General features: G+C 45.0%; 1 protein-coding gene across 2 annotated transcripts in view; it reads left to right on the plus strand.

Annotated features, from left to right (window-relative positions):
* Positions 1 to 13360, plus strand: part of CPT1B (carnitine palmitoyltransferase 1B) — an 84361-nt gene that overhangs the window by 21135 nt on the left and 49866 nt on the right. For both annotated transcript variants that reach the window (XM_077473030.1, XM_077473031.1), the window contains exons 3-5: positions 5784 to 5923; positions 10673 to 10844; positions 11284 to 11385. In XM_077473030.1, the coding sequence (XP_077329156.1) occupies positions 5784 to 5923; positions 10673 to 10844; positions 11284 to 11385 (414 nt within the window). The remainder of the gene's footprint in view (positions 1 to 5783; positions 5924 to 10672; positions 10845 to 11283; positions 11386 to 13360) is intronic.

Consider the following 13360-nt stretch of genomic DNA (forward strand, 5'->3'; position numbering starts at 1 on the left):
GGGTAAAGAAAAGATTACCTGTGGTTTTAGAAGCGCAGTTGTCCACAGGAGGATATCACTGGTCTAGGCAGCAGGCAGGGACTTGGTCAGCAACAGCGAACACAGTTTTTTAGGCAGCAGGCAGGGATACTGTCCATATTACAGTCCAGGGTCAGTGCAGAGATGTCAGCAGTGCCAAAAATATTGGTCCTGGTAGTAGGCAGGTCCTTGTGGTGTGGTCAGTGCAGCATGATGACAGTAAGTCCTACAGGCAGCAGACAGAAGTAGAGCCTCGTTCAGGACAGAATGGGGATAGGGGTAGAGGCTTCTCCCTCCCAAATCTCTTTGAAGCCTCCGAGTCTCCAGACCCTAATCTAGGAATAAGAAAACAAAGAAAATTGTTTTCTTCTTCCAGAAAAACTATACTGGAGCCCCTCACATATGTGAGACCCCGTGTTGAATCCCACTAGTCCAGTTGCAGAATACAAGATCAGTCCAAGAGGCAGGCAAATATCGTGGTCAAACAGTCCAAGGTCAATTCCAGATCAGGCAGAGATATGTACAGAATCGTTAGATAGAAGCATGGTCGAATAACAGTCCAGGGTCAGTTCCAGATCAGGCAGAGGTATGTACAGAATCGTTAGGCAGAAGCATGGTCGAATAACAGTCCAGGGTCAGTTCCAGATCAGGCAGCGGTATGTACAGAATCGGCAGGCATTAGAGTGGTCAAATAACAAGCCAGGGTCAGTTACAGAGCAGGCAGTGGCATAAGGGGTGTGAAGGTGTATGAAGGCAGGAACTGAGGATTATGTTTACCATACTTCACAAAAAATTTATTGAAGTATGGTAACGCCGAAAACAGTCGCCTATACAGAGGCCTGGTTGGGAAGGACATTGTGCACAATAATAAGATGTGTCTCTTCTGACTCCTGCTCTGGTACACACCTTACATCTTTTTTGGCGTCTTTTGCCTGTTGGTTTGGGGGGGGATTTTATCGGGAAAGTGGCGCTCGGAGAGTCGACTAACAACGTCTGATCTGATATTTTCTGGTGGGCCGTTTGGGAAAATAACGGCAGTGAAAACTTCCTCCTGGTAGCCAAAGAAACGTTTGGGGTTTTGGGTGGCGTTGCGGTAAATGACATAGGAATTATAAATGGCCAATTGAAAAAAATAAATTGCTACTTTTTTGTACCAATGGTATGTCCGTCTTGTGACAAGATATGGTTCCATCATTTGGTCGTTGAAGTCGACTCCTCCCATGAACAAATTATATTCGGAAATGCATTTGGGTTTCTTTACGGGGCCATTCCTTCTGGGGATTTCCACGAAGGTATCGTTGTGGATAGAAGATAACATGTATACATCCCTTCTGTCCCTCCACTTCACTGCCAGAACCTCCTTGTTTCTCAGACTTGCGGTTTCTCCTTTTCGCAGCTTCTTGTTCACCAGACTTTGAGGAAAGCCCTTCCGATTCTTTTTTACAGTGCCACATGCTGGCGTCTTCTTCCGGTGAAGGTTGTGGAACAGGGGCAGAGATGTGTAGAAGTTATCTACATAGAGGTGATAGCCTTTATCCAGTAGGGGGTATATGAGGTCCCAAACAATTTATCCGCTGGATCCCAAGTAGTCCGGACAATTAGGGGGCTGTAGCTGGGTGTCCTTCCCTTCGTACACCTTGAATGAATATGTGTACCCTGTGGCTCGGTCGCATAATTTGTAGACCTTCACCCCATAGCGGGCCCTTTTGCTGGGCATAAATTGCTTCATTCTAAGCCTGCCACTTAATTTAATAAGGGACTCATCCACACATATGTGTTGGTCTGGGGTAAACAATTTGGGGAATATTTCTGAAAAATAATTTAGTATTGGTCGAATTTTGTAAAGCCGGTCATAATTTGGATAATTTCGTGGAAGGCACTGGGAATTGTCACTGAAATGTAAGAACCTCAGGATGATCTGATACCTGGTTCTGGGCATTACCGCGGAGAAGAGCGGTGAGTGGTGGAGGGGGTGGGCTGACCAGTAGTTACGTAATTGATTTTTTTTGTTGAGTCCCATATTAAATGTGAGGCCTAAAAAAACCTTGAACTCCTCCACCGTTAGGTCTCTCCATTCGTAGGGACGGGCATAATAAGAGGTCGGATTTTGAAAAATAAATTGTTGTGCATACAGGTTGCGCTGGGCCACAATTGACGCCAACATGTCCTCCGTAAAAATTAAATTAAAAAAATCTATAGTGCTAAAATTCTCCGTGTCCACCTGGACTCCTGGCTGGGCGGTGAAAGGGGGAACATTGGCCTCTCCTGAATTGGGAGGAAGCCACAAGGGGTTCTGAAGGGCATAGGGAAGGCCAGCATGGCTCCTAACCCTTTGGGGCTGAGATGACACCCCACTGGTACTTGACCTTTCTTGCCGGGGCACTGCGATGCTGGTGGACGGCACTGCGGTGCTGGTGGACGGCACTGCCTCACTAGAACGCCTTCGCTTGATGGGCCGGATATCTTCCTCCTCGGATTCAGTCAGTGTTTCACTGCTGAGGACTGGCTCATAATTTACGTCGGCTTCAGAATCCGAATCCGAAAAGGAATCTGAAGAGGAGAGCTCCCTATTGCTCTCGTCGGCCGTGGAAATAATTTGGTACGCCTCCTCAGCAGAAAAGACACGTTTAGCCATGGTAGCACTGATGGGCACTGATGAGGTGGCACAGATGGGCGCTTTTGAGGTGGCCCAGATGGGCACTTTTGAGGTGGCACAAATGGGCACTGATGGGTCGGCACAGATGTGCACTGATTTATTGCACAGATGTGCAGATTTATTGCACGGATGTGCACGGATGAGGCGGCAGATGGGCACTGCTGAGGCGGCAGATGGGCACTGCTGAGGCAGCAGATGGGCACTGCTGAGGCGGCAGATGGGCACTGCTTAGTCGGCACAGATGGGCACTGCTGAGGCGGCAGATGGGCACTGATGGGTCGGCACAGATGTGCACTGATTTATTGCACGGATGTGCACTGATGAGGCGGCAGATGGGCACTGCTGAGGCGGCAGATGGGCACTGCTGAGGCAGCAGATGGGCACTGCTGAGGCGGCAGATGGGCACTGCTGAGGCGGCACAGATGGGTACTGCTGAGTCTGCACAGATGGGCACTGCTGAGTCGGCAGATGGGCACTGATGGGTCGGCACAGATGTGCACTGATTTATTGCACGGATGTGCACTGATGAGGCAGCAGATGGGCACAGATGGGCACTGCTGAGGCGGCACAGATGGGCACTGCTAAGGCGGCACAGATGGGCACTGCTGAGGCACAGATGGGCACCGATTGGTACAGATGGGCACCGATCGGCACTGGCGGGCACTGGCAGGCACTGGCGGTGCACAGATGGGCACTGGCGGGCACTGGCGGGCACTGGCGGTGCACAGATGGGGCACTGGCGGTGCACAGGTGGGCACAGGTGGCCACAGGTGGGCACAGGTGGGGTAGATCTGGGCACAGGTGGGGTAGATCTGGGCACAGGTGGGGTAGATCTGGGCACTGGCAGGGTAGATCTGGGCACTGGCAGGGTTTATATTGGCACTGGCAAGGTTTATATTGGTACAAAACAGTCACTCACGCTATCTCTCTCCTCACACGCTATTGCTGTGTGAGGAGACAGATTCGGCAATGGGTGATGATCTCATTTGTTTACATTTGAGATCATCACCCATTGGAGGCGGCAATCGCGCTGTGATTGGCCGTTTACAGCGATCTGTGATTGGCTGTGTCCAGGGGACACGGCCAACATAGATATTCCCTGATGCGCGCTCCCTGGAGCGCGCGGGGAGCTCTTAAAGGGGACGACGTCAATAGACGTAGTCCCGGAAATTGAGATCCGCGCTGTAGCCGTCATTTGACTATAGCGCGGATCTCAAGTGGTTAAAGGAGTTGTAAACCCTTGTAGTTTTTCATTCTGTGAAAAACCTACTATAGTCCAGAGCCCCCCTTTTACTTACTTACCCGGTCTTTCCAGTGCGGAGGACGAACACACCATCTCCAGCTGGTGTCTTGTGTCCTGACTGGATAGATTGATAGTAGCGCAGCCATTGTCTCCCGCTGCTGTCAATTAAATCCAATGACGCTGGAGCCGAGGGTGGGGCCGAGTCCTGCTGTCTTTGTCCATAGACGCAGCAGCAGGACAAGGGAGTGCGCCTGCATGAGTGATCTAAAACTGAGGCCCTGGTCAGTAAGGCTACGTCCCATCTAATATGTTCAAATATTGAACCTTATATATGCTATCTGCTGCAATGAATCCCCTCAAAGAAGACCTGGCATGATATGGAGGATCCTAATGCTGACTTGACTTCTGAAAATGTTTGTTGTATGCCTATCATGCTGATCCTTTTGCTTCAACACGGGGCGGCACAGTGGTGTAGTGGTTAGCACTCTCACCTAGCAGTAAAAAGGGTCGCTGGTTCAAATCCCAACCATGACACTACCTGCCTGGAGTTTGCATGTTCTCCCTGTGCCTGTGTGGGTTTCCTCCGGCTACTCCGGTTTCCTCCCACACTCCAAAGACATGCAGGTAAGTTAATTGGCTTCTGTCCAAAATTGGCCCTAGTATATGAATGGGGACCTTGGATTGTGGGCTCCTTGAGGGTAGGGACCAATGTGAGTGTGCAATGTACAGGCATAGGGGTAGACACTCGCTCAGGTTGAACTGGATGGACTAGTGTCTTTATTCAACCTTACTAACTATGAAACTATGAAACACTTTAAAGTATAACTAAAGACAAAATGTTTTTTTAGTTTTGGATAGGATGGAGAGGGATTAAATCCCCTGCCAGGTTTTTATTGCTGTCCGCCACCCTTTCTACTAATTCCAAATTTTGGGTTGTCCCCGGAACAGGAATAGAGGGGTATATCTTCCAATGGGGACACTAGTTCTGTGACAACCGGGGATTCCCTCACTTTGGAGGGATTTCCTCTCAGTTTCTATTTTGGTATTGGGGCAAGAAACTAATGGAAATCCCCCTAATAGGACACAGATGGCCAAAAAAAGGTTACAATTCTCCCTTACTCTGTCCAAAATGGAAAAAAAGTTTTGCCTTTAGTTCTACTTTAAGTGACCAGCCACAAGCAAGTATGCAGATGGATACTTATGACTTTCTCTAACTTGATCTACATAGGTGCTATAGATCAGTGATTCAGAAAGTACTGAAGACAGTGGGTCAGGAAAACAGCCAATGAAAAAGCTTTTCTTGAACCAGGCCATACATTATGCATCTTTCTTACATTTTCAAACATTATTGCTCGATCCCCAGTGCTATTGCGTTATGCAGACGTAAAGCCTCACCTGCCGACAGAACACAATGATTAGTGTAGCAAGTGGCACTAATCATTCGGAAAAACCCAGACAGGCTGATAGTACACAAGTCAATCGATGGTTTGACTTGTACAGATCCAGAGTCCCCATATATGTATTGAAATTTGGCTGGTCCTTGCTGAACTGGACAATTTTAAATCCATGTTTGGCCCACTTAAAAGTGTAGAGAAAGATCCTTTTTACATATTGTGAAAGTTTTTTTCTGCACTTCATATAGCATATAAGAGTGGCAAAATTGTATAAAACATGCTTATTATACAGACACTAGCAATACTACTTACATTAATGCTTGTTCTGACAGCAGAAATTAGTGATAATTTGTGCCCATGGTGGTCAGCGGTACACGTGAAATGGGAAGAGAGATTTAGGTGATAGCATAGCACATTCCTATTTTTCTAGGTTGATGAAAGCTTAAAACTGTCTTTCTTTTCTCCTATTTAGAGCTCAGTTCTGAGTGGAGTGTACCCTGCCAGCCCTTCTACATGGTTTGCTGTGGTAGCTGTAACTCTTGGCTCCCTTTATGGAAAGGTGGATGTGTCATTCGGACTCATAACGAAGATAAGCAGCCTCTTACCTGGACAGTAAGTAGAATTTTTTTTGTCTATTCTCTCTTATTTTGCAAAATATAATAACAAGTATACATTGAATAACACATTTATGTATTGACATTTCTTGTTACATCAGTTCATTTATACTCCCCATATCCTCCCCTCCAAAAAAAATGGAGATCCCCCACATCAACCCCAGTACCCACCCACCTCCCCTCCCCCCATAGCATATCAACCCCCCCCTCAGGAGCAATGGTCCTGCGAGAGGCTGAACAAGTTCCCTCCTTTTGTTCAATATATGGATCTGGCGACCACCATATAGATGTCACCTTATCTCAGAGGGGCAGTTACTCCTGACACCTCCAGCTCGTCTGCCAGTACCTCAACAAACCCCACCTCCCCTCTGCCCACCCGTCACCTTCACCTATTATTCTCTAAGTACCGCCTGGTATTTCTATTCTTCCTCTTCCAAGAGATACTTCAATGTATAGACCCCCCTCTTCCTCCTCCCCTCTCCCTCCTGCTCTCCCCTCATTGTAAGTCCATCTCATATTGCTTTGGGTTAATGATGTTCCTTCATTTTCCTCCCATCCTGATGGGGAGGGGGTTTGAGAGGTCCAGATTATGGCAGAAGTCCACCAGATATTCCGGGAATCTCAGGACTGCAGTTCGGCCATCTTTCTTCACATTAAGACAGGCTGGAAATCCCCACTGATATGGTACATTAAGTGTCCGCATTTGCTCAGTCAGTGGTTTAAGGAGTCTCCTTCTTGTTAAAGTCTCTGTAGTTAAGTCTGAAAAAATCTGTAGCTCAAATCCTTCATAGAAGATTCTTGCTGATATCCGCATTTTTTCCATAATTTTAGATTTCTCTTCAGCATAGTGAAACCTAACTATTACATCTCTTGGGTTTTCAGTCCCCTAAGTGTAATACCTTGTAATCCTGTGTACTCTGTTGATTTTCAGTGTCTCTGTCATTTCTCTCCCCAATAAGGGGTTAAATATTTCCTGCATCACTTTTATTAATTCATCACTATTATACTTTTCTAGCAGGCCTCTTATGCGCAGATTGTTATGTTGACTTCGATTCTCTTGATCTTCCATTTTGTATAAGAGAGCTTTATTTGATCTCTGCAGGAATTTCATCAGTTCGCTCATTTCCTCCAGGCTTTGGTCATGGATATCCAGCCTTTCCTCCATCTCCTCTACCCTGCCTAGAACCTGCCCGATATCTGACTGTTCTGTGGCAATATCTACTTTTATCATCTCCATTTTTACCAACATCTCAGCCAACATCTCTTTGATTTGAGGAACCCCCGCCTGAGCTTCCATCGGTTGTAGATCTTCTTCCATTAGTGACTTGCCCCCTCCTCTCTTTTTCTGCTCCTCACTTTGGATTTTGAGGCCTCCCTGGGAATTATTCCCAGTGCTTCTTGGTCGAATAGAGGCTGAGTCATTAAGTCTTCCTGCCTTATTCTCCTCGTCTAACATTCTTTGTCTGCTAGCCCCTGTTGTGATAAGATCCCCTGCCTAGAGCTACTGTGTCCATCCTCTACTATGCTGTTGTCAGCTGACATGTAACGTTGAATACATCCTGGGCTGGGGGCTGGCGGAGCTCCTTTACCTGCTTTATTTTCCTGTTTGCACAGGGGTCCATGCCATAAGGTGAGAGTGATTAGTTAGACTGGAGGTAGAGGGATTGTCACGCTACTGTGGGGAAAAAAAACTACTTACGTCAGTGCTACAGTTTGAATTTAAAACGTATTCGTGTGAACTGTGAAGTGTGGAAACTAACTAGTGTCGGGGTATATGGTGTATACCACATTTACCACTGACTAATGCAGAGGTGCAATGCAAGGACATCACCTAAAAGTAGTTGGATCTGTATGTGCATTATAATTAATCGAAATTAGTCGATTAATTGATTTAAAAAAAAAAACGATTATTCGAACATGAAAATTTTAATCAGTAGTAACAGCCCTACTATTTAGTTAATTTGCCACACTGAGCTGCTAAGTCTTAAATAAGCAAGGGTTAATACTGCTGGCCTTACCTATTTAAGAAATTTCACTTGGCTTACAATGCAGATGGTGGGTGGTCAGGCTTGAGAGCGGAGCGGCGTTTATATGCAACTTTATAGTGCCTTAGATAGTCTAACATACATGAAACAAATACTTGTTCTAACATTGTAGCTGCAGGTGGCCACTTAGATTCAAAGAATGTAATTGTTTTTTCCATGTGGCTGACATAATTAAACAAACGCTCTTTATATCTAAGGCACTAAAGTTGCATATAAAAAAAAAAGAACACTTTATACTACAAAAGGTCCACTGTCCATTACACTGACCTACCTGTCCACTACACTGACCCTTACATTGACCTACCTGATTCCTACACTTACCCTTACACTGACCTACCTGATTCCTACTCTGGCCTATCTGATTCCTACACTGACCACTACACTGATCTCAATGATAAATGAACATTGTCAGTCTAAACATACATTGGGAAGGTATAAATAATAAGTTGCCAGCTGAACACTAAAGGTAAATTCACATCCCTCTAAATAGCCATATAAGAAAAAAGGCAGTGCACTAGTACCCAACACTTAAAAACACACACAAATATAAAGCCATCTAAAAGTCCAAATAAGGCAGTACATAATAGAACCACAGAGCCCAGACAGCAGCACAAGTATCCACATGGGTGAAGGAAAATCTGGTATCCTTAATGGGTGACAGCGCCCTCCACCACCATAGGAAATGCTTATTCACATGCAAAAGGTGGACCCCTGAATCAACAGAAGGTCAAAAGCACTTGTCCCACCTTGGGGAATATATGAATGCCAGCAGTGGGTCTTGATACTCGGATATATTCCAGAACATGCGGGTAAATGAAGTATACTAAGTGCTCTCCATTTGCTAAAAAAAAATAGTTTATTAAAACAAATACGCACTCACATGAAATCCTCTTGATTCAAAAGAGTATAGTAATACAGTGCCGAATGCGGGTCAGCACAGCAGGATGGCAGCGGGTGACCTCATCCAGGTTAGCTCCTCCCTCCTCCGTCCACTATATTGACCTACCTGTCCACTACACTAACCTATCTGTCCACTACACTGACCTACCTGTTCACTACACTGTCCACTACACTGACCTACATGTCCATTACACTGACCTACCTGTCCACTATACTGTCCTACCTGTCCACTACACTGACTTACCTGTGCAATACACTGTCCACTACACTGACCTACTTGTCCATTACACTGACCTACTTGTCCACTACACTGACCTACGTGTCCACTACACTGTCCACTACACTGACCTACCTGTCCACTATACTGTCCACTACACTGACCTACCTGTCCACTACACTGACCTACCTGTCCACTACACTGTCCACTACACTGACCTACCTGTCTACTACACTGTCCACTACACTGACCTACCTGTCTACTACACTCCTTCCTGCACTACTCACACTACTGACTACTCCCCCACACAAACATAAGGTAGATCGGTGGACTTCAATCACCACTCCAGGCCAGGACTCCATGAATATCATCCATAGTCAGATGACTGCTATCCCTGCAGGCCGGGAACTGTGCCAGCAGCCGCCGTAAGCTTGCCTGTACCAAGCACCGCCCCTCCCACTCACACACGGGCTGCCTGGGGTGGACGATGGCATGCACCTGAGAAATCGTGGGGGACAGGGCAGGCTGGACCACTGGAGTGCCTGGGCAGGGGTGAGATCCGGGTGCTGAGGAGTCTGCCTCAATGGAGGTGTGTGGAGCCTGGAAGAAGTCACACCGCTCTCTGCTGGGGAAAACATATACAAAGGGTGGAAACCACCTCAAAAGGGTCTGATCAATGCATATGCATAGGATGGGAACACGAGCTGTGCCAGGATGTATTTGCTATTTAGCCTTGGTTCCAGGAACATTGTCTCATGCTTCTAATTTATGGACTTTCAGGACACTACAGACTTTCTCTACAACTAAGGTAGGGCTACCTCATTGGGTATGGGCACAAAGGGGCAATCAGAAGGCACTTTGCATAGGAATGATGTTGGAGAACTGTCAAGCTGTAATAGTTTATTTATACTTCAACAACTTTAGTCTGCCCGCTCTCACCCCTTCTATTTAATTTCGCACTAGAATCTTTTTCTTGATTCAGCTCCTCTGTATGGCATTAAAATAGGCAGCACAGACTTGCGCACAGGACTCTTCGCAGACGATATATTGGGCATATCAGGAGCCTCTAATCTCATTCCTGATATGCCCACTGTAAGAATCTTCTTGTTTCGTTCTAGTCCAAGCCTCCATATCAATTTCAATAAAAGCTAGGTACTTGCCCTAGGGGCCTCTAAATTCCCTGCTTGTTTCTCAATCTCCCTATTTCCTGTGGCCAGAAACCACCATCCTCCTTGTATACTCTCAACTATCCTCTATTCTTGAAAATTCTAGGTGAGCTAGAGGAGTGGATGGGCCTTCCCATCTCCCTCCTGGGACAATGTCATCTGTTCAAAACTCAGAAACTGTTACAACCCTTTAAGGCATGCCGTGAATGATACCTGTTATGGGTGCTTTTGCTCTCAATCGAACTGTCAAGCCATCAAATGTCTGGGGTCATAACAGATTACATGTGTTGCACTATGGCAGCTGCAGATCAAACACAGACTAAAATTGCAGCTTCCTTGGCTGTAAAGGATAGGAAGGGTAAATCTTTTGTGCAATATTTACTGTATATTTCTCAGGTTCTTTTACCATTTGATTCCAGGTCTGTCATCACACCTGCATCCCGTACTGTAGTGAGTGCTGTTCTCTTCTCTTCTGGCGTTTGGGTCTCTGGAATCCTTCTGTATCGTCAAGTTCTGCGCATGCTCCTCTCATACCATGGCTGGATGTTTGAGCCACATGGAAAAAGAAGTTTGAAAACAAAACTTTGGGGAGTAAGTCTTTTATTATACTCAAAGGATTACTAGATTTTACACCATCTTAGTATCACGCCTTACCATATTTTAGGCACTGCAATCTCCTCATCATCTTTGTAAAGATATCTAGAGTGGATTGTTCGATAAATTGTACATGAAAAATAATTTAGTAGAAGAAAAACATATTTTTTCTATAATGTACCCTATGAAAGTTTAAACAACTGTTTAAAAATTATAGCTTTAAGAAAATTAAGACAAAGACATTTTTATCAAAATTTACACCATGTCATGGCATGCCTATCATGAAAATTTTTAATTAACCTTAAAAAAAAAGCTAATTTAATTGTGTTTCTTGCTTCTCTTCAAGCCACAGAACTTTTTTCTATTTTAATTTCCAGTACTTTCTACCTCTTACATTCCCATCAACATTTTTAAAATTACTTTGTGACTGTCACAGGGTTGTATGAAGGTCATGGCCAGACGACAGCCCATGCTCTACAGTTTCCAGATGTCTCTTCCAAGGTTGCCAGTGCCATGCCTAGAGGGCACAATAGAGAGGGTAAGAAAACCTTGAATATTGTCACAAATGGTGTTGATGGTGCTGTTAAGTTGATAAAGAATTAGAGCGCTGTACAGGCTGTCCTGTAGGTACCCATGAGATCATGAAAAACAAAAGTTGTTAGTTAAAAACTTGAGGGCTGATTTGGAAGTTTACCTTCATGAAACATAGTTACAGAAAACACTTAAGGCAGAGGCATAACTAGAACCTTAAGGGACCCCAGTGGAGGAAACTATGAAGAGCCCTCCTAAACCCCCTCCCCCCCTTCCATCCAAGCCCCGGGCTTTCAGTTTTGAAAGGGAATCCATGGACATCTGGACATCCTCCCAGAACCCTGCTTCCCGCATGCCTCCTGGGGTGCACATATAGCCTGCTCTATGACTGTTGTGTCCTTCGGACACAGCAGATCATGGTAAAGGGCAAATCACAGTGGCCCTTTACCATGTGATCAGCTGATAACATGTAAACAGACTTGTCGGTTATCGCAGTCATTTCTTTCCATGGTGTGTCTGTATGAGGAAAGGAGAACCGTTAACCGGAAAGGCTGTCAGTACATTGTTTACACTGATAATCAGGGCAGCCCCATGTGCCAATCGGTGCCTATCAATGGCACCTATCAGTACTACCTATCAGTGCTCATCAGTGCTACCTATCAGTGCTCATCAGTGCCATCTATTAGTGCTCATCAGTGCCGCCTATCAGTTCCTTCTCAGCAGGAATCTGAGTTGAGAGCGTCTCCAGCAGCTGAATGATCAAATTCAGCTGCTTAGCTTCACACTTCCCATGGTGCACACAGGAGGAGAGGAGCAGGATGAGAAGGATCAGATCGGCTCTCACTTCTCCCATCCGGATAGGCTCTGGGCTGTGTGAGAGAGCCGATCTCAGCTCAGAGCCTTGCCGCCAGCAAACCTGCTGGGCCCCCCGACAGTGGTGGAATGCCAGGGCCCAGCAGCAAGTGTGACCTTTGCAGCCCTGGTAGTTCTTCCACTGACTTAAGGGTATAGTTATAAAGCAGTGTATGTGACATTCCCCAAGCATTCACTCAACACAAATGTGCGTGTGTTTTAAATTACAGTGATTGATTCACCTTTAGTGAATGTTTGATTGTCACATTCACACATTCATTACTTTATATAAATGGTAATAAACATTTAGTAATATGAAAACAAAAATTCAGAGCCAGAATTGCTATAAAGAATTTATTGTATGAACAAATTGACATATCAGATCTGATCCTTTTATTATAATATGGCAATGATTCCTCTTTGTAGGCTGATCAATTGTCTTCCTTTTTTTTTTTTTTTTTTTTTTTTTTTTAACATTGAACTTCAGCCTCAATATGTTAACAATTAAAGCAGTATTAAACCCAAAAGCAAACATTTATTATATTGTAGCTTATGAATTCTTAGATGCAATGGCTGCATTCGTTTTCTTTTTTGGCTTACTTTCTTTTTTTTCACCCAGTGATCTGGCCAGTAAGTCTGTTGTTTTTTTTCCACAGAACAAGCTCTCTTGCAGATGTAGCAGTTAGAAGGTTTCCCATTGACAGTGGTGCTTTGCTTACAATGGTCAGCTTTTATATATCCATGTAAAACCTGTATCCCAAAAGGAAAAAACAGTTTTTTATAACTGCTTATAAAGTGTTAGCTGGAATTTGGCTTCAATGTGTTATTGTATCTAAATCTGCTAGTATCTCTAACACTCCCCTCCCCTCGGACTGACAATTCTGCTGTCCAAATGTGCCCCCTGTTCTACTCCATCCAGAGTGGGGGCACTCTAATACAGGAGTTGTGTTACTGGCCAGCTCACCAGGTGAAAACAGAGGAAAAGAAGCCTAAGAAAATAAAACAAATGCAACCACCACATCTAATACTACAATATATTACATTTTTGGTTTTGGGTTTGATACTCCTTTAGTGTATATGCAGTATAGTTTGATATTTCACTTTTTTCTATCCTTTGTTTTGCTTTGTTA

The sequence above is a fragment of the Lithobates pipiens genome, unplaced genomic scaffold (assembly GCF_037356315.1).
Source record: "Lithobates pipiens isolate NorthernLeopardFrog02 unplaced genomic scaffold, aLitPip1_a1.2 Scaffold_8, whole genome shotgun sequence".
NCBI classification, from domain to species: domain Eukaryota; kingdom Metazoa; phylum Chordata; class Amphibia; order Anura; family Ranidae; genus Lithobates; species Lithobates pipiens.